The 22,660-nt window shown below is 46.9% G+C and overlaps 1 protein-coding gene across 1 annotated transcript in view; it reads right to left on the bottom strand.

The window, feature by feature from the left end:
* Positions 1–315: 315 nt before the first annotated feature.
* LOC135370530 (uncharacterized) overlaps positions 316–22,660 on the bottom strand; it is a 37,817-nt gene continuing 15,472 nt past the window's right edge. Inside the window, exons 2-5 of the mRNA XM_064604310.1 lie at positions 21,829–21,892; positions 20,305–20,780; positions 521–2,099; positions 316–461 (exon numbers count right to left, since the gene is read on the bottom strand). Of these exons, the coding sequence (XP_064460380.1) occupies positions 409–461; positions 521–2,099; positions 20,305–20,780; positions 21,829–21,892 (2,172 nt within the window). The 3' untranslated portion in view covers positions 316–408. The remainder of the gene's footprint in view (positions 462–520; positions 2,100–20,304; positions 20,781–21,828; positions 21,893–22,660) is intronic.

Genomic DNA, 22,660 nt, shown 5'->3' on the forward strand with positions numbered 1-22,660 from the left:
CTACATCGCCAACTTTGTCACTGATTTATTGAAATACCGCTTGGTTATTGACATGCAACGCATTAAACAGTCCGAATAACTTTGACGAGACTCTGTGTGCTCTTTCACTGAAACATCTTTATTGAATACATACAAAGGACTTGGTCGATAGATGCCTGCACCCTCCCTGACTTGCCTCAAGAGAAAGGATATGGGGTATCTTCATCGCAGCGTCGTCATTGCGCGGGTCACTGCACCAGCACGATGACGGAATGGTAATTCTTTTCGTACACCCATTCCGCTACCACACTGCCACGATGACCCGTACTTCTCCTGTCTGCGAGAGAGAGAGAGAGAGAGAGAGAGAAGCATGTCTCGACTAGAACTTTTATTCTCGATTACATGCGCGTGCAGCTCTTTGTTCCGCGGTTACTCGATGCCTGACGACGACGCTCTCGGGCTCTCTTCCGGGTTTTCCGTTGCTGCACAAAGAGAGAGCACTATCGTAATCCTATACGCGTCAAAACATAACAAAGCTTACCGTATTCGCAGCTCCCATAAGGGAAGGAGTGTACGGCATCCACGAGATAGCGCTTGTCGTCGTAGGGGACCAAGCTCTTCTTGAGTCTCGAAATGGTGTACATCGTTTGCTTTATACTCTGGATGGTGCACTGCTTCTGAGAGACCGCCTTTTCATTGAACAGAGAATCTCGGTACACTTCGTGCAATAAATGTTTCCTCACCACGCCCTTCTTAACTCCTTTCGCTCTCGCGATCTGTTTGTGTGACCCAGCCAAGAGAATGCTGTACATTTTCGCTCGGATGGCTACGACTTCCTGAATAACTCCACCCCCCGTCTCGTCTTTGAAGAACCCCATCTGGTTCGCGTGCTCGTCGTTGAAAAGTGGGTGGTCCGGCGGATAGGAAGATAGATCTAACTCACTCTCAATCTTCATCAGCTGCTCTTCCAGGCTTTCACACGTGAGAGAAAAAATTATGCTGTCCGTGTCGCTATAGATCAATTGCACTGGACATGTCAAGCGAGAAAAGAGCGACTCGTAGATGAAGCTGTACATTCGGACTTTGGATATTTCAAGAATGGCAAAGCCCACGTAAAGGGGGTGCGTGCATTTGATGCGGCGTTGCTTCATCTCGTATAAGATGCACTTATCACTCAGAATGTGAAAATGCTGACTGTCGACGGAGCTAGCTTTTCGGAGCGCGCTTTCTTTGTCGTAGGCTATAGCGTACCTTTTCATGCGTCTCACATTTTGTATCGACTTACCGAACGTGCTGTTCGACATGGTTTTGTACAGAAGTCGCTCAAATTTCGTGGTCGCGGCATTCCTCAACGCGACGTTTCTCTGCACGAAGGTTCGCAAAAAGTTGTCTTGGTGGAACGAGAGGATGTTGTGAACACGTTTTATTTTCATGCCCAACCTCACGTACAGAGCGAGCAATGCATAATGAACGACATAGCGTTCTTTGTCGTGGCACGTCAGCAAGAGTTTCTTGGTGGGAGGGGCGTTCAGCGACAACGCATCTTTCAGGTGGTGTTGGTAGGGGGACAGTTCGTTCTCGTCCACGTACCTGTGTTCGGGTGCCAGGGGAAAATCCCTGGTGAGCGCGTGCAGTTCTTCGGGATACGACAAGTCTACTACGTAGACGTAACCCACTTCCGAATCGTGAGGAATGTTGAGAAAATCGATCTCGCTCCACCTCGAAGGATCGACCCACTCAAAACCTCCTGTTGGGAGATGGAAAGTCATCGCGTACGGGTACAAACTGTTCACGTCGAGGTACTGGATAAAAGTCTTTTCTTGCTGGGGATCGTAATCGTCGCACCCCTCGTGATTAGCCCGACAGTATCTGTGGAAGCTGTTACAAATGCCTCCCCTGATTCCCTTCTCGATCGTTTCGTACATCTCTTGGTCGCTTATGAGCTCGAGTTTGACATTGGTGAGCTTCAGAGCGCTGCTCCACGCGTAACTGGCGAGGGACATGGCACGTAAGATATCCATCCCATCCGTCTCTAGCGCAATCTTCCTGAAATACAGTACGACGTCGCAGAGCTGACAGGCGTCGAGCGTGACGTAGAGACGCGTGTAATCTCCTAGGTTCTTGCATTGAACAATTCGAAAATCTCGAGGGCGTACTGATAGTCCTCGTCCGTGATCTCTTCATCGTTCAGGTCACTTTTGAAAGCTTCCTTTGGCGGTAGTGCGGGCAAATTGTACGCTTCGAAACTGCCGACGAAGGTGTACGGGTAAATTCCCTTCTTGAGAAGCCGTCGGAAACGGTCACCAAACATTTGACGGGTACAATGAAACGCACTCTCGCCACCGCTGGCGAGAAGGGTTTCCACCAGGTTCGACAAGGACAGGTTGAAAAACTGCGTGGTATCGCGGAAATGGAGATCTCCAATATTGAACCCTCTTATCTTTTCCGAGCTCGAAGCTAAGATCCACGGTTCGCCCAGATTTAGAACGTGCATGTGGCGGAGAAGGGAGCTCAAATCGTACTGCAGGTTGTGCACGCACACGACGAGTTCTTTGGTGTTACGACACGTAAGGTTACACGTATCACACAGCGTCGCGACAAAATTCGAGGAACCGGGGTCTACGAAACGGGTGTGGTCGTGATGCGACACCTTCCGCGTATGTCGGTTAAATTCGATTCCACAAAATTCGCAGTGCGTAGCGCTCGCGTGCCGAAAGTGGTCTTCCATACTCATGACCAACGGTGAGGGAAGACGGTTCAGCCTATCGATTTGTTCGCTAAATCGCTTGAGCGAGAGCAAGCATTTTTCTGCCGCGTTGGGTCCCAAATAGCCATCTACGTCCATTATTTTCCCATCGCAACTTCTCACTAGCACAATGCTATACGAGCTCATCCTGTGCACACTCGAGGCGTCCTTAACGAGCGCGTCCTTTTCCAGCATGCTTTCCGTGTCCAACACCGCGAAATAGGGATAGGGATGCATGTACTGTATCTTGGTGAAGGAAACGCTCTCCCCCGCTTTTGGCATTTCGAGAATTACTTCGTTTACGTCTCGACACAAACGTTCGTGCTGCTCCAACGCCCCTCTCGTCCTATAACCGCTCGTGCATTTCTCGCAATAAAAATAGTCACCTCGCCCCATGAAAGTGCTAAATTTTCGGATCCCATAGAAATGCTCCCTAACCTCGAGCAGGTGGACTTTGTCCTGATAGAGCGTGCAGGGAACCCGTCCGGTAGATATCGAACTCGTCTGCTCGTCGAACACGTAGATGTACACGGAGATTTTGTTTTTTCTCTCCCACAGGGCAATGTCTTCGTAAGTGACTGGGAAGCAGGGTGGCCAGTACGTTACGCGCGTCTCCGGATTCGAAGGATTCATGTATTTGTGGTATCTAACATGAAGGTTTGGTTTGCTCCTCAACGGATGCAAGAGTGCCAGCACGCTGTACTTGAAACACTCGTTTTCGTGATTCGGTGGAAGTTTGACGTTTGTGAGAGTCTTTGTTTTTTTCTTCAACATTTCGGGAAGCTCGATCGTGCACCCAATCCGCTTCGGTTTCAAACGCGTTAGTTTTAAGTCGACACATTGGACGTCGTTCGAGGTGAAGCCAGACCCTTCTCTCGCATAGTTTTCTACGCGTTGCGAGGATTCTGCGATAGCAGCATTTATCGCGCCTTCGATTTCTTGACGGTTATGAACCACTCTCATGTGAAGGTTCACGTGAAGGAGATGAGAAGTCAACCCGTCGGCTCCGTCCTTAACCATGAGCGCTTTCGAGCACAGACAAAATTTGAAAGGCATGGGATATGCTTCGAGGACGCGCGTGATTACTGGAGCTATGCTCGGTAGATAGAGTCGCAAATCGTCGACGTTGTCGTCGTGCGGGGAACAGAGAAGCGTGTACCTTGATTTTTCGATTTCCGGCACATTTTGATTATTCCCACTTTAAACGTCGCCAAACACTCTAAAAACGCTATTTAGCACTGTTTTCGTGCTCTCAGACGTTTTCAGCGTGATTTTTCGATTTCCGGCACATTTTGATTATTCCCACTTTAAACGTCGCCAAACACTCTAAAAACGCTATTTAGCACTGTTTTCGTGCTCTCAGACGTTTTCAGCGTGATTTTTCGATTTCCGGCACATTTTGATTATTCCCACTTTAAACGTCGCCAAACACTCTAAAAACGCTATTTAGCACTGTTTTCGTGCTCTCAGACGTTTTCAGCGTGATTTTTCGATTTCCGGCACATTTTGATTATTCCCACTTTAAACGTCGCCAAACACTCTAAAAACGCTATTTAGCACTGTTTTCGTGATCTCAGACGTTTTCAGCGTGATTTTTCGATTTCCGGCACATTTTGATTATTCCCACTTTAAACGTCGCCAAACACTCTAAAAACGCCATTTGGAACAGGGCAGCTGGCAGGGAGTACGGCGTCGACGAACGTTGAGCGTCTCTATTGATTTTATATGTGCATCACTGGTTTAGCGCACAAAGCAGTCGCGTCGTATTACCCGCGGCTTATCTGCGAGTGCGGCTTATCTGCAAAAACATTTTCAAAATGTATCTAAAACGAGTCCTGCGGCTTATCTGCGGTGCGGCTAATACGCGTGAAGATACGGTACTCTTGTCTCCACCTCCACCTCCTGTTTCTTTGCAAAACAGCGACAAAACAGCTCCAGAATAATTATTTGGGGAGGCAGAAAGCTGCCGGTTTGGAGAGCGAATAGGAAAATGAGGAGATGACTTTGTTCGCAAGGGAATGAATGGAAATCAGTGATAAGGAGGCTGCACTATAATGAGGTCACACCACTTTTAAAAATTGAAAGTTTGTTCCAACCATCTCATTTAAAAGATGTCTGACGATGACACCGGTAAGTTTTGCTTAGCTGCGTAGTTCTTTTTCTCATGAATGTTGTCTTTCTCAGTCTGTACATCGAGTCCGGTCTTCTTTTTTGAGAATGGTAAGGAGTTATAGTAAATATGAAAAGTGTTTAAAGTTGATTTCTTGTTTCAACCCCAGAGTCACTGCCACCGAGCTGTATGTGTTATCAAAATTTCATTGATTTGAAATAAATGTACGAGTTTTTCAGATGACTCGGTGGAAGCAAATGAGTCAGCATGCATGTACTAACATATGACTATGTTTGGTTATGATTAATCGCAAGTAGCTTTAGGCACTACACAGGAGCCGCCACGAACCCACCAATATGTGGCAAAAGTTATTGGCAGAAAAAAATCCCTTGACCGCATGTCTCTCCGGGTCCTACGTTTTTAACTATGAATTTCTACCATGGTTGGTGGACCACCCTGTACATCAGCAATAAAAGTGTCAACATCCACACACAACAGCTACCGCTGAAATTCGCGTTACACAACCGTAACCGTCCTGTATGTTCTTCTAAAACTTTTTTTATAGCTCCCTATATGACGTATAGTTTTTGATCACGGAGAAAATTTCCCATGCTGCATTTGTTGCCGTATACCCCCCTGGCCGAATTGTGCTCTACCTCCGACGTGTGCAGGTTTCTCCAAGCGTACTCGTTGGCATTGAAAGAAGACTTCAAACGACACCCGCCACATACCTTCTTCGAGGTTTAGAGATTAAGTATAGGACAATCGCTCCAAACCAATCTCAGGTGATATTTGATGATCTCTATATACTGCACGTTATTGGTAGGGGGGCGCGCTCGAAAAGACACAACACCCATGAATTGGTGTTGCTCCTTATCCTTACACCAAGCGTGAACCATAAGTGCTGCGTAATTCCACATTACGCTGACCTTGGAAGCGCGAGCTGCGCATGAAGTGGACCGTTAGAAAAATTGAAGTAAGTTACTTTGAGTAACTTTAGCTCCCTCCTGGCATCTACAGCTACCTCGAGGTAACCTTTAGGTGACTACAGATGTCTTCAGGTGCCCTCAGACATCTTCAGGTGACTTCAAAAGACTAGTGGTCTGCACGTGACCTCAGGTGACTCCAGGCGTCTTCAGGCGTCTTCAAGTGACTTTAGGTTACTAATGACGTCTTCAGGTAACTTGAAGTTACTGCCAACGCCATCATATGACACAAGATGTCTTCAGGTGACTTGACGTGACGTCATACGGCTGCAGGTCAGATCAGACATCTTCATGCGACCTCAATTGCCTTTAGACGTCCTCATGTCACTTCGAGTGACTTCAGGTGACTCCAGACGTGCTTAACGCCAAACGTGTTCAGGTTGACTCCAGCTCATTCCAAGTGGCTCCCAGTAAATTCTGGTGACTCTTGACATCCTCATGTTCCTTTAGTTAACTTCACATGACACCCGACGTCTTCAACTGACTCCAGATGCGTTCGGGTGTCTTCAAGTTACTGCAGTCGCCTTCAGGGGACCGCAGGCTTCAGATGTAGTCAAAACTTACAAACGCGACAGTCAGCGCAATATAGAACAAGTATTTGGCTATGGCAAAGAGCATTCGGGCAAATGGGAGTGTTTGATTGACACAGAGCAAGCGTAGAAAGAAATGCGTTCTTTCTCATATTCTAAAGTGCGCATCCGATAAGCCCTAGCGAATTATTCCCAAAACAGGTTCTGTACGAACACTGCTTGCGTTGGTTTCTAAATCTCTCGTCGTATTAGCTCACAAGAGCTGGAATAGCATGTCCAACCAGGAATCCCTAATCCTCAAGCTGTAGACTATGAGATTCCAGAAGCATGGGATATTTGGAATTGCCCGTTTCGACATCAGTGAGATATATCTTAGAAATAACTTGAACACTTCCACAAAATGTATTATTCTCTCGTCTGGGCTGCGAACCGCGGATCACTCGCACGGTAACGTCTATACTAGACCACTTCGTCCCGCCCACTTCTCTCGTATTCTTCTTTAGTGATTAGCGTTCATTATTTTAATATACTAGACCCCTTCGAAGAGTCATACATCTGCCCTACTGGAGCAATTTCGCGAGTGTTTTCGAAGGGAGCTACTACTTGGCGTTGACTCCAGGGCTCCCAAGCCAACGCATTTTGTGAAAGGTCGTGTAAACTTTTGCAGCTTAAAGACATGTATGTTGCATGAAGTGCGGTTCTCCTTGTGTCTGTATTCTTTGCAATGTGGCACCAAATCCTTTCCTGGCAGATCCGTTTTGAAACTCGAAACACCGTCGTCGTTTCTCTCAGAAAATTCCAAATTTGTTCCAGTTTGATCGGTGCTTGGGTAGCCTAGTGGTTTAAGGCACGCACGTCCTGAAGAGTACTGGGTCTGTAAGCCTCCTAACCTTGTGGTGGGTGAGGCTATGGGTGAATTTAAGTGGTCCGCGATTTGCCAGACCCCTTACTCTCTGAGCACTTACCCCTCTCCGACTAAGGAAATTTGGCGATGTGCACGTGGTACTACACAGTTAGTTGCCACTCCCAAGCGATGTTTTTGAACTCTGTTGCTAAGTGATGCCAGTAGTTTTGCAGCTGAAGAAGTACGAAACGACTGTTCAGGAGGCTATATTGAGATTTCGTCAAAACGAGGCCCTTCTAAGAACAAAAGGATTAGGGCAGAACAAGAAAATTTCCATTAATTTTTGTTGAAAAAAATTTCGTCTGGTACAGGATTTGAACCCTCGATCTCCAAAGAAGGTCAATTTTACATTTTTTTATTATCATATCAGCAGTTCAGTAAGCATGTACACCAGAGCATCCTGATACACTTTGACTCAAAGAGATTTAATGTAGAACCTCATAAGTGAAAAATTACAAGCGCGACAGCCAGCACAACAGAGAAAAATATTAGGCTGTGGCAATGAGCGTTGGGGCTATTGGGAGAATACAGGAGGAACGTGAATGAGGGCGAGGTAATTTTTGAATCACCCGTCCAGGATCCCGAGAAGCTTCATCAAGTGACTTCGAGCAGCTTTAGGTGACTCCTGACAACTTCAGGTGACTTCAGATGACACCAAACGTCTTCAGGTGACTTGAAATGACCTTGGCTCGCTCCGGACGTCTTTGAGCTGACCCCTGACGTGTTGCGGTGACTAGAGCCGACGTCAAGTGACTCCAGCTGACTTGAAGTAAGTTACTTTGAGCAATTTAGCTCACTCCTGGCATCGACAGATACCTCGAGGTAACCTTTAGGTGACTACAGATGTCTTCAGGTGCCCTCAGACATCTTCAGGTGACTTCAAAAACTTTAGGCGTCTGCACGTGACCTCAGGTGACTCCAGGCGTCTTCAGGCGTCTTCAAGTGACTTTAGGTTACTAATGACGTCTTCAGGTAACTTGAAATTACTGCCAACGCCATCATATGACACAAGATGTCTTCAGGTGACTTGACGTGACGTCATACTGCTGCAGGTCACATCAGACATCTTCATGCGACCTCAATTGCCTTTAGACATCCTCATGTCACTTCGAGTGACTTCAGGGGACTCCAGACGTGCTTGACCCCAAACGCGTTATCATATTCGGTATCAGCTACCATAATCTTCGCCTTGGTCAGCAACAGGTGACAATCAGATAACCAGATAGCTACAGCTCTGCCTCGCACGGATTGAAAAGTATTCGCGATAAAAAGTAGCGCGCTATAAAAAATATAGGCATGTACTACAAGTTCTATCTTGAGATGATGATGGCGTTCGCCAGGCGACACGCAGGCGACACCCGTGTTTCTGCTGGAGGCTCACAACAACCTACGGTCGGGTTTGCCGCTGCGCCGCAGCACAGCTGTCGTGTGCTTACATCTCGAATATTCCTGCAACGCAGGACACTCGCTGCTTGCTATTTCGTTTCCGCAACCGATAAACGTGAAGTTCACCTTCACGAAGTATTGTTGATCGAACACGCCAGAACTTCGCAAATAATACGCAACAACTATTGCCTTCACTCTGGACAACTCGGTTACGCCAGCCAGAAATATGTGAGCAGCGCTTAATACTCGTTCACCTTCAACACATCGAGAATCAACATTGCAGTTCAGAAATCTCAAAATCAAAACCAAGCGACAACCTGGATGTACGTCTGTCGTGTTGGAGTTTAGATGCGCCACCTATACAGGTAATGCAAAACGCGAATATCAGTGTCAAGTGCGCATGGTTCATCACCTCATCATCATTATAGGACACATCTCATCTTGCCCCATTGTGCCTTGGGGTAGTGGGCCGCGCCTTACGTGGCGAATTTCCCCATTCATTATCATTAACTTATTTGTTGTTGTTGTTGCGGACGGTGTGGTTATGTCGTGAACATGATCGAGTGCCGATCCAGATTGTGTGTAGCAGTGCGAGCGGTGTCACTCTTAAAAAAAAGGGCGTACTTTAACTCCTTTCCTTGCCACATATATGACACCCTTCTGGAGAGTACAATTACGCTCAAAAGGGTGTCTCCTCACTCCCTCGAGGGAGCAGCATAACACCTTCTCCCTGCCGGGGAATAATATTACTCTCCAGTAGGGAGAAAGGTGTTATGCTACTCCCTTGAGGGAGTGAGGAGACACCCTTTTGAGTGTAATTGCACTCTCCAAAAGGGTGTTATATATGTGGCAAAAAAGGAGTTAAAGTACACCCTTGTTTTAAGAGTGTAGTTAAATAAAAAGGCAATCGAGATCACTCTTCTCTACGCTGCTCAGGTTTGCTGCTTTAAATGTCAGATTAAAAGAAAAATCATCCTGCTGCTTGACCCACTCTGCCTCTTTCCAGTTTGTTTTTTTCTCTCTTTTTTTTTTCTGGCTCTATTTTTCCACATACAAACGCGTTTTGGAGTAGCCAGTCCTGACTGGGTCGGGACTAACATCTCCATATTTTTCTTTCATTTCCAATTCCAAGTCATTTAGGAGTGTACCCATAAAGTTATCATGTGATGCACCTAAATGCGTTTGGCTACGAGGTGTCCTTGGCTAAGAATTTCTTTACTGAACAGTTCTATACGTTGAGTGTCGCAATAGCGCGATATTCACTGGCATTAGCACTAGCACTGCGTTACCGCTATCTTGTCTACCATTATTACTAGTCCACCATTAGCACTAATTTTATTAGGGAGCGATGTTGCTCGGCCTCTTCGTCCAATACACGTAAACATCCAGATTCCTTATGGCAGCCGCATCCATAACGAGAATGATTACCCGAGGGGGAAAATTTTTGCAACATCACTTGCAAAAACCGTAACCCTAGTACGAGAACTCTTGTCCCCCTCCACTGTCGAACAACTGGAACGCTGATTTGTACGAACATACGAGGCGCTGTACTAAGTCTACTTGTTCCGTTTCAGTATTTTGACACCTTGCTCTGGCACCTCTGGGCCTGTCCCAGCATGTGAAGGTCTAGACAAAAGTTTACGGAACACGCGGTCGGCGTACTTTCCCTTCAGTTCCCCGGTTAAGAAGGGTGGGCGGATGCGTTGTTGACGAAACACAGCAGTAGTGGTATGTCTCGCTTGGATGTGTGGTTTCAAAGTGGAAGCTACCGCTGTGTGTCGCTACCAGTGCACTCTTCCCAGAGCGATATATTAAAAGGGAGTCTGGCCATTGGGAGGGGTCACAAAAAAAAAGGCTCGGCCTGTCAAATACAGTTTCGCTCCTCTGATTGGTTTGTTTTTTACCAACCAAAGGGCGTCGTCATGACACCATACTGCCACCCAAAATGGCGACGGAAACAAACACAGTGAAGCGGGGATTTCGTGACAAAACATTTTCACAGACTAACCTGTGTTTACGCTGCAAGTTACATCCTAATATAAGTTTCTCGGAAATCAGTTTCAACTTATGCTCATCCATCGATATCTAACTGAAAATAATACGTTTTGTCGCCGGTGTTAGGCCTAGTGAACACGGCGATCACAACGAAACCATAACAAAAACGGCGCTGTGCTGTACAATCTTATATTTAGTTGCTGGATTTCATGGATATAAACATTCTTGCCTCTTATATTCCAACTATTCATGTGGATTTGATTAAAAATCATACCGACAACAGAATGTGTCCCAGCTGCCGGCAGCGGTACAACGTCGGAAGCAGACGACAATTCCCGACGTGCCTTACGCTCCCTAGGTGGCGCTCATCAAATTTGCACCAGGTCCCCCAAGGTCGCCATTTTCCCATGTATTTGTTCCTATCCCGATGCGTGCAATGCCGGAGGCCGCCCTTAGATACCCCATTGTTACCAGACGTTGGCTTGCGTTTGATTGTAGCGCGCTAAAGATCCAGTTGAAGCACAATCCAAGCCAGCCCAAGTCACCGAAGGAGAAATGGACTAAAGTCCCTGGATCATTGAGAAGTAGCGACAGCTTTTGAGGCGCCGGCAGCCTGCGCTTATAGGCGAGAGCAGCTCACGTGTTGTTTTGCGCCACTTCCGTTGCCTCGCCTCGCTTCCGTCCGCCATGATATTCCCAACTGCCAGCGCTGTTTGAGTGCACGGGACTTGTAGTTGAGAGATCGAGCTTTATTCGTGTAGTTCTACAGAACTGAATAATCGCTTTCAATCGACTGTTCTACCGCATTGAAAATGACAGGTTGTTGCGCCTTCGGGTGCAGTAGCCGTCCTGAAACGGGACAGACAATGTTTTCTCTTCCGATGGGAAAAAGCAGCGGAGAAGTAGCTAGGCGGAAGGCCTGGCTACACAAGATTGCACGGCAAAACTTCAAGCCGACGAAAAGCACCAAGCTCTGTGAGGTGAGTTTCGTGTCATATTGTATGATGTAAAGGATAAGTAGAGCACATGATCGATCTTCCTCGTTAAAATCGCGTAGTTTATGACACTGGTCGCACGCTGCATACGAGTTACGTAAGTTTATCGCGTCCCAACCTGCTGCAATCTTGTTTTAGAAACACTTCACGGTAGATCAGTTCGAGCCGATGATCCTCCAGAGGTTCGGACAGAAGAAGCTGAAGTGTAGTGCCATACCAACAGTCTTCTGCCACCGACCAGAGAAAAAATCCACGAGAAAAAGCGTTCGTGAACGCCTGAACGTACGACGCGGGCAATGCACGTGGCAAGGCATGTGCATATAAATCGCGAATTTGAACAGCACACGGAATGCAGGTCTGGTTTCGACCGTTCAAATGTTACGGCAACGTTTCATGCACAAATGGAATGTTGCCGCAATGCTTCTATTTCAATGTTGGTGCAGCATTTAAGATGTTGCATTTTAGAAACACTACGATTATGTTTCTGAGGCAATGTTTCACGTGCTGGAGTGAGGGAACATTACAGTTAGATTGCTTAGCTATCTCCTCGGCGCGCAGAGTCGCATTGTGACACAGAACAAAACTACGAGGGGTGTTCAAGTCAAACCGGGACTTTCTGTCTCCTGAGTGTACAAATGGCTCGCGCTACTTCTTTTTCGTAATTTTCACACGCGACAGGCCTCCGCGTTCACCACGTGGTGGTCCAAAGTTTCTCCAGAACAAGACATGTGCTGGACAAGATGGCCGACAACGAGATGAGCGCGCACATCGAACAGCGAATAGTCATAAAGTTTCTCGTGAATGAAGGCGTAAAGTCATCTGAAATTCACAGAAGACTTCAGGCTCAGTATGGCCACGATACACTTAGCCACAGCAAAGCGTTTGAGTGGTGCAAACGGTTCCGAGACGGTCGTACATCAGTGCAGGACGATCCCGCCCGGGGCGGCTCAGAGCCTAGTGTCAGAGTTCCTGAGAACATTTGAACTTTCGCATGACACTATAGCGCATGAAAAGTACATAGTGATTTGGAGGTTTCTGGTTGTAAGTTTGGGTTGCGATGTTGAATCGGGGTGAAACTTACCACGATGAAACTTACCAAACGGAGTTCCGCGCGGACACAGGAATTTTCCACCTGCATTGAGTAATTGGTGAGTATACTGCGCGCGGACAGAGGTAAACCTTCATAAGTAGCTCCCTGTATATACTTAAAAAGTGCTGGAGGTATCAAGGCTGGTGCAAGGATTTTACGACTACTACTATCTACTCTATAGTATCTTGTTTCGTTGTTTTTAGGGGTATTGGACGTTTGTGTTTGTACGTTTATGTGCTAACCTATGCCGTGTTGCCGTGCGTTCACTCGAGCGACATTCCCCAGAAGACTTTAGCGTAATTAAGATACAAAAGACGCCATAGCTTTCTGCTTGTACGTAAGCACGAGCAACGTCATGTCTGTTATTAGCACTGTAAAAAACCGGGGGGAATGCCCTACGGTTCTGCCACAAGATATTTCATTTTCTCATTTTCCTGTGCTGATGATGACGCCCGAATAGGTGTCGAAACGTTCACGCTTTTCTTCTTCTTTTTACAACTTGTTATGCAAGCCAGTGTTACTCCATACTATTAAAGAAACAAGATATTTCATAGAAAAGACGCCCACGTTGTCGTCTGCTAAATGCGCAATACGCCACTCACGATATTCCGGCACCGTGTGAATGCTGAACATCACACGCGGCGAAACTTCTACCCCACGAGCAGCTTTTTTTTCTTTTTTTTTTGGGGGGGGGGACGTCACTCGTGTGAATACACGTCCATCTCCGGAGCCTATGTTGGGTCTAGATTCTGCGTAATAGAGACACCTATAGGTTGTGTTCGTTTATTCGACTCGCGCGATCCGTGAGTCGTGACGTGTGAGAGTCACCGTACGCCATTGACTCCAGCGACTCGCGTTCAGAGTTGCTGGGAGTCGACTCTCGGGCACCTCTAGTGTTGAATCCTCGAATTTTAGAACCCGAGTCACTGTCACAAGGCCGCAAGAGCTGCGCCGCGGCACTTTCGCCCATCAAGGGGAGACTCTCTCGATACTCGAACTCGAGTTGCTCGAGTCCAATAAATGAACGAATGAAACTGTGTATACGTATATCTGGTTTAAAATTTTTGTCCTGATGACGCATGCATCCGACTTTTTACACCCTCGAGCAGAGAATTGAATTGAATTTGAAAAAAAAAAAAAATGGAGATTTCGGCTTCAACTTCAACTTTTTCTTTATTGAAAGTCAGGTCGAATCGAGGCTTCATCCGCCTACGTTAAGCTCCAAGAGAAGCTGTTGGCCTATGGGCTAAAACTCCATAATAGCTCCACAGCATCGTGAGGCAATTATTAAGTTTGCGAAGCAGCGTTACATTTCGAGGCTGGCAGGGAAGCTTGACAAACTTAGCAATGTAGCCTACATATAACTGTGTTGCATATGTAACTAGAGTGCCTCCCACATAAACGGCAGATTTGTATGTCATTTTTGTCACTCCGCGAGAAGTGGTCGCTTTCTCCCTTCCCCGTAAATGCGAGGGGGAAAACTAATTACTCTTGTTCTCTCCCGCATTTAAGGGCAAGGGAGAAAGCGCACTTCTTGCAGATGCGACAAAAATGACCACGAAATGTGTTGTTTTTGCGGGGCCATTTGCTCGCGCTATACACTGAGTCTGCCTGCTCTTATTTCACAAATTCTTGTCGTCTACCGGCCTGCTTGATCCCCTTTAACCTCATCGTACTACATCACGTGTGACCAACTGCGTGAACAGCTAAGATCGACAGTTACGACGCCCCCTTATGACGCCATCCGCTCAAACGTTGCCTGCGTGCGTACTGCTGACGATGGCCCAATAAGGCCGAAGCAGCTGTCCAGTACTGGCATGGCGACGTTTGAGCACTTACAAACATATGCTATGCGTGGAGCCAAAGAGCTCCGGCTATATTTTCCCTAATATATATATATATGTATATATATATATTCTCTGCGTGCAGCCATAGAAGCCATGTTAATCTGTAAGTTTGAATTTCAAACACGTCTAGTATCATTTATTTGTTTCTTTAATGGCTTTTTTTTCCTGCATTACAATTCACTGGCTTGCACTGTGGCATTGAGAAGTGCTCAGTCACCCTCCCAGGTGTATATCGCTCGCTGAGTGACCCCTGGTTTGCCAATTCGGAACGATGCGCAGCTACCCAGGGCCGACGAGCCGCAAACACGGCGAAACACGTGTCCTCTGGTGCTGCCGCATCGTTCCATGAGTATCTGTTTCTCTGCGTGCAGCCATAGAAGCCATGTTAATCTGTAAGTTTGAATTTCAAACACGTCTAGTATCATTTATTTGTTTCTTTAATGGCTTTTTTTCCTGCATTACAATTCACTGGCTTTGTGCACCGTTTACCGCGAACCCGGAGTGTCAAGTTACGTCATAACTTGACACTCGACAAGTACTGGATGTGTTACGCATTTCACGCTGGTGAAATACTGTTTTGTTCATATTCACATGGGTTAAATATGCATGCAATGTGGACTGCTACGTTCCGAGGCGTGAAGGAGACATGGAGTGAACCGAGGGAAAACAAATGAATTTGTTTCCCAGAAAAAAACTCACATAAACATGGCTCCGCGCATTCCCCCTTAACTCGCCACTCCAGGTATAACGAGGAGAAGAAGCATGATGCCACGTCACCTATGACGTTATAGGGGCAACTCGTTCTGGTTCGCTGGTCAGTGGGTGTCAGCGCCCTGTCCCTTTGCCGCCGTAAACCAGTTTTGCCAGTTCTCCCGGAGAATTGGAGATAGAAGGAGTGGCCGAATCATTACCGAGCCAGGAGCAGCGCTTTTTCAGAACCCCGAACAGCCGAGTAGCAGACGACAGCTGAGTAGCAGACAGCATTTCTCTGGACCAATCAGCAAGCGTGGCCCCTGTAGCGTCGAAAGCAGATTATTCTTACTGCCGCCTATGACTCGTCTTTGAACGGATTGTATTTCAGAAACATGGTGGGTGTCACACTTGGCCATGCTTTGTGTCATATAGCTACCGAAAGCAGATTATTCTTACTGCCGCCTATCACTCGTTTTTGAACGGATTGTATTTCAGAAACATGGTGGGTGTCACACTTGGCCGTGCTTTGTGTCATATAGCTACCGAAAGCAGATTATTCTTACTGCCGCCTATCACTCGTCTTTGAACGGATTGTATTTCAGAAACATGGTGGGTGTCACACTTGGCCGTGCTTTGTGTCATATAGCTACCAGAAGAACAAAACATGAAACAGGAAATCATTAGAAATAACCCGCGCACTTCCGTTGCCGGCTCGCCCTCAAGGCTACTGAGCACCGACAAGGGCTACTCTACATATTCGACGAAGCTCTAGGTCTTTCTCTTCGTTTTTGGTAAAACTCACTCGTCAGTTGTCGCCGCGTGGTGGCATACGAATTGCTGCGGTGCACTGTTGGTTTCTACTAAGATGAACGAAGACGAAAGACAAAGTAAAGGCAAAATTTATCCATGTCATACTGTAAAGGATTTGCAGTGAAGCATTACAAATTCTACTCCCAAACTACCATGTAGGGGCCTCACACCAAACAGCATAACAAAAAAAAAAGAAGAAAACGCTCAAAATGTATAACGAATCATGAGCAGAAGAACAAAACATGAAAGAGGAAATCATTAGAAATAACCCGCGCACTTCCGTTGCCCGCTCGCCCTCAAGGCTACTGAGCACCGACAACGGCGAGACTCTACATATTCGACGAAGCCCTAGGTCTTTCTCTTCGGTTTTGGTAAAACGCACTCTTGAGTTGTCGCCGCGTGGTGGCATACGAATTGCTGCGGTGCACTGTTGGTTTCTACTAAGATGAACGAAGACGAAGCACAAAGTAAAGGCAAAAGTTATCCATGTCATACTGTAAAGGATTTGCAGTGAAGCATTACAAATTCCACTCCCAAACTAATATGTGAGGGCCTCACACCAAACAGCATAACAAAAAAAGAAGAAAACTCTCAAAACGAATAACAAATCATGTGCAGAAGAACAAAACATGAAACAGGAAATCATTAGAAATAACCCGCGCACTTCCGTTGCCCGCTCGCCCTCAAGGCTACTGAGCACCGACAACGGCGAGACTCTACATATTCGACGAAGCCGTAGGTCTTTCTCTTCGTTTTTGGTAAAACGCACTCGTCAGTTGTCACCGCGTGGTGGCATACGAATCGCTGCGGTGCACTGTTGGTTTCTAAAAAGATGAACGAAGACGACACACAAAGTAAAGGCAAAATTTATCCATGTCATACTGTAAAGGATTTGCAGTGAAGCATGACAAATTCCACTGCAAAACTACCATGTATGGGCCTCACATCAGACAGCATTACAAAAAAAAAAGAAGAAAACGCTGAAAACGAATAACGAATCATGAGCAGAAGAACAAAACATGAAACAGGAAATCATTAGAAATAACCCGCGCACTTCCGTTGCACGCTCGCCCTCAAGGCTACTGAGCACCGACAACGGCGAGACTCTACATATTAGACGAAGCTCTAGGTCTTTCTCTTCGTTTTTGGTAAAACGCACTCGTCAGTTGTCGCCGCGTGGTGGCATACGAATTGCTGCGGTGCACTGTTGGTTTCTACTAAGATGAACGAAGACGAAACACAAAGTAAAGGCAAAATTTATCCATGTCATACTGTAAAGGATTTGCAGTGAAGCATTACAAATTCCACTCCCAAACTACCATGTGGGGGCCTCACACTAAACAGCGTAACAAAAAAAAGAAGAAAACGCTCAAAACGAATAACAAATCATGTGCAGAAGAACAAAACATGAAACAGGAAATCATTAGAAATAACCCGCGCACTTCCGTTGCCCGCTCGCCCACAAGGCTACTGAGCACCTACAACGGCGAGACTCTACATATTCGACGAAGCCGTAGGTCTTTCACTTCGTTATTGGTAAAGCGCACTCTTCAGTTGTCGCCGCGTGGTGGCATACGAATCGCTGCGGTGCACTGTTGCTTTCTACTAAGATGAACGAAGACGAAACACAAAGTAAAGGCAAAAGTTCTCCATGTCATACTGTAAAGGATTTGCAGGGAAGCATTACAAATTCCACTCCCAAACTACCATGTGAGGGCCTCACACCAAACAGCATAACAAAAAAGAAGAAAATGCTCAAAACGAATAACAAATCATGTGCAGAAGAACAAAACATGAAACAGGAAATCATTAGAAATAACCCGCGCACTTCCGTTGCCCGCTCGCCCTCAAGGCTACTGAGCACCGACAACGGCGAGACTCTACATATTCGACGAAGCCCTAGGTCTTTCTCATCGTTTTTGGTAAAACGCACTCGTCAGTTGTCGCCGCGTGGTGGCATACGAATTGCTGCAGTGCACTGTTGGTTTCGAATAAAATGAACGAAGACGAAACACAAACTAAAGACAAAATTTATCCATGTCATACTGTAAAGGATTTGCAGTGAAGCATTACAAATTCCACTCCCAAACTACCATGTAGGGGCCTCACACCAAACAGCATAACAAAAAAAAGAAGAAAACGCTCAAAACGAATAACCAACCATGAGCAGAAGGACAAAACAAGAAACAGGAAATCGTTAGGAATAACCCGCGCACTTCCGTTGCCCGCTCGCCCTCAAGGCTACTGAGCACCGACAACGGCGAGACTACATATTCGACGAAGCTCTAGGTCTTTCTCTTCGTTTTTGGTAAAACGCACTCGTGAGTTGTCGCCGCGTGGTGGCATGCGAATTGCTGCGGTGCAATGTTGGTTTCTACTAAGATGAACGAAGACGAAACACAAAGTAAAGACAAAATTTATCCATGTCATACTGTCAAGGATTTGCAGTGAAGCATTACAAATTCCACTCCCAAACTACCATGTAGGGGCCTCACACCAAACAGCATAACAAAAAAAAGAAGAAAACGCTCAAAACGAATAACAAATCATGTGCAGAAGAACAAAACATGAAACAGGAAATCATTAGAAATAACCCGCGCACTTCCGTTGCCCGCTCGCCCTCAAGTCTACTGGGCACCGACAACGGCGAGACTCTACATATTCGACGAAGCCCTAGGTCTTTCTCTTCGTTTTTGGTAAAACGCACTCGTCAGTTGTCGCCGCGTGGTGGCATACGAATTGCTGCGGTGCACTCTTGGTTTCTACTAAGATGAACGAAGACGAAACACAAAGTAAAGACAAAATTTATCCATGTGATACTGTAAAGAATTTGCAGTGAAGCATTACAAATTCCACTCCCAAACTACCATGTAGGGGCCTCACACCAAACAGCATAACAAAAAAAAAAGAAGAAAACGCTCAAAACGAATAACCAACCATGAGCAGAAGAACAAAACACGAAACAGGAAATCATTAGAAATAACTAGCGCACTTCCGTTGCCCGCTCGCCCTCAAGGCTACTGAGCACCGACAACGGCAAGACTCGACATATTCGACGAAGCCTTAGGTCTTTCTCTTCGTTTTTGGTAAAACGCACTCGTCAGTTGTCGCCGCGCGGTGGCATACGAATTGCTGCGGTGCACTGTTGGTTTCTACTAAGATGAACGAAGACAAAACGCAAAGTAAAGAAAAAAATTTATCCATGTCATACTGTAAAGGATTTGCAGTGAAGCATTACAAATTCCACTCCCAAACTACCATGTGGGGGCCTCACACCAAACAGCATAACAAAAAAAAAGAAAACGCTCAAAACGAATAACGAATCATGAGCAGAAGAACAAAACATGAAACAGGAAATCATTAGAAATAACCCGCGCATTTCCGTTGCTCGCTCGCCCTCTAGGCTACTGAGCACCGACAACGGCGAGACTCTACATATTCGACGAAGCTCTAGGTCTTTCTCTTCCTTTTTGGTAAAACGCACTCGTAAGTTGTCGCCGCGTGGTGGCATACGAAATGCTGCGGTGCACTGTTGGTTTCTACTAAGATGAACGAAGACGAAACACAAAGTAAAGACAAAATTTATCCATGTCATACTGTAAAGGATTTGCAGTGAAGCATTACAAATTCCACTCCCGAACTACCATGTAGGGGCCTCACACCAAACAGCATAACAAAAAAAAGAAAACGCTCAAAACGAATAACGAATCATGAGCACAAGAACAAAACATGAAACAGAAAATCATCAGAAATAACCCGCGCACTTCCGTTGCCCGCTCGCCCACAAGGCTACTGAGCACCGACAACGGCGAGACTCTACATATTCGACGAAGCCCTAGGTCTTTCTCTTCGTGTTTGGTAAAACGGGGCCCCATCGCGAACCAGCGAGGCAACGAAGAAACGCCATGTAACTGTTAATCTTTGTGGTGAGCGTCTTAATGTGGCGAGACCAAGAAAGGTCACGGTCGGAGTACCATGCCAAGATACTTGCAGTACGGGACAAATGGCAGGGGTGAGGCTTCAATGACGAGTGGGAACCGCTTCAATGATCGACGAGTGAACGCTATGGCCATTGTCTTGCTGGGTGTAACAGAGAAGCCGCGCTCGGCGAGGTACGCGACGATGATATCTAAACCTCCCCGCAGTCGATGCTGAATGGTGTTGCGGTGAGCGGCAGATGTCCATAAGCAGATGTCGTCGGCATATAGCGTGAGACGCGTGAGCTGAGCACACTTCCATGTGGAACACCGCGGCAAACAGGGTGGGGGTCACTGCCCCCTCAGTCGTCTGAACAAACAAGAAGCGGTCACTCAGGAAGTCCTGGATCCAAAGAAGGGGAGTGCCTCCGACACCAATTTCTTGCAGGGTCGCGACGATGGCACTATGGAAAATGGTGTCGTACGTTTCCTTTACGTCCAGGAAGACCGCGCCTGTCATGCGATCTTCAGCTCTTGCCTGCTGCGTCTCGGTCACTAGGGCGATAACATTATCTATTGCCGACCGACCCTGCCGAAAGCCTTGCATTACTTCGGGAAAGAATCGCACGGTCTCGAGGTGGAGAAAAACCATGCGTTCCAACGTCTTGCCCACGCAGCTAGTAAGGGCAATCGGACGGAAGGAGTCAATGTTGCGGGGCGATTGGCCAGGCTTGAGAAGCGGAACCACCATAGGCGGTCTTCCAGACTTGAGGGTCGTCGCCCCTTTGCCAGCTGGCGTTGAACATCCGCAAGAGGCAAGCACGACATGAATCCGTAAGGTTCCAGAGTGCTTTGGTCCGGCCCGGGGATGTGTGTTGAGGGGAGTCCCGCAGCGCAGAGTCCATCTCCACAAGCGAGAAGGAGAGATACAAAGCCGGCTCCGCGGACGACGCCAAAGCGGGTTGCACGTTTGTGAGTTCTATGCCCAGCACCGCGATCGAATGCAGCTCTCTACACCGCGAATACAACCGCGAAAAGATGACACTCATTATGCCCGCTATAACGGGTCGCTTTTTTTTTTCATAATGTTGTTGACGACGCCGTACTCGGCGAATACGGTGAAAAGGTAAAACAAAATGCAAAAGCGTCGAAATCCGCAGACAGGTAATGCATTAGGCACATGATAGCTGCTGCAAGTTGCATCATCGTATTCTGCAGTGATGGCCAGTAGTTAACTACATGTAGTTAAACTACTAGTTAAACTACCTGATTGTAGTTAAAAAGTAGTTATGAACTACTTGCAGAAATGTAGTGTGCAACTACTAGTTAAACTACTACTTCGATGCAGCTCCCGCGCTGTGCGACTGGAGTGCTGCATAAACGCATCCAGTTCAGACTGTACGGTCGGCATACGGTGAAGGCAGTTCTAGCAGTGCTGAACTGTTCCGCACCAAACCTACGCGGACGAGACCTCATGTTTACTTTAAACAGGCTCGGAGTTCTTGTTCTGCGGAACACATCTGGGAGAGAAGGGAAGCGGCTACATTGCAACCTCCGCACGGAAGGTAGTGCCTGGATGAATTCGCCGAGTTGTTCCAGCCAGGACTGGGTTTGTTAATGGGTCCTCCAGCACGCTTTCCTCTGAAAGAAGGAGCAGTTCCCCAATTTTGCAAGTCACGTACAATTCCCTTTACGCTACGGGATAACGTCACCGAGGAGCTGGACGCTTAGTTCGTGTGGGAGTACTTGCTCCAGTGGCTTTCTCTGAATGGGCTACGCCGTTGGTGCCCGTTGTCAAGCGGAATGGAAGCATTCGTGTGTGTGCAGACTTTAAGGTTACCTTGAATGCCGCTTGTCATACAGATCTCTATCCTCTTCCGTGGATCGAAGACATCTTGGCTACCCTAGGAGGAGGAGAGGAGGTGTTCAGCACTACAGACTTGAAGCACGCATACAATCAAATGCCGCTGGATGATGCATCCAAGATGCTGACGTAGTCAACGCCCACAAAGGTCTTCCTCGGTTAGGACAAGCCTTCCTCGAGGTTAAAGAATCTCTTCGGAAGGCAGACCTGTTGGTTCACTACGACCCACAGCTACCGGTTCGTCTTAAATGCGAAGCATCCATTCTCGTCGCCACTGAAGTAACTCCGGAGACATACAGTGAAGTCTGAGGCGAACTCGTGTGTTTAATTGCAAAGACTGAAAAAAAAGAGAGAGAGAGAGAGAGAACAGGAACAAGGCACGCGCAGCCATATTTGCAAACTGTGCACGAGCTTCCCCTGGCAGTTACGATATATCCGTTACTGCAAAACTGAAAGTGTGTGGAAACCACAAGGCGAATTAACCGCCTGTCACAAAAGATTCGTGTGGTGAAGAACGGTAGTCCGTTGACGTCCTCGTCTAGGGAGCACCTTGAGAGCTTGTTCGCACAGCGCATGGTTTAGCTACGTTCTTCTGCTTCTGTCAGTCGGCTCGAGCGCCTACAATCTCAGTCCGTCTCAGATCCTGAGGTTAATCGCTACCTGCACAGTGCCGAAATCAGAAAAGATAAAACTTCCATAACTTCCTGTTACCTATCAGAAGGCCCTGTTTCGAGTGACCCAGCCATTGTGTTCAACCAATTTCAACCACACTTTTCTAAACTCTTTTGTCGGACAGGGTCAGCCTCCC

This window comes from Ornithodoros turicata, chromosome 10, assembly GCF_037126465.1.
Source record: "Ornithodoros turicata isolate Travis chromosome 10, ASM3712646v1, whole genome shotgun sequence".
Classification (NCBI taxonomy): Eukaryota; Metazoa; Arthropoda; class Arachnida; order Ixodida; family Argasidae; genus Ornithodoros; species Ornithodoros turicata.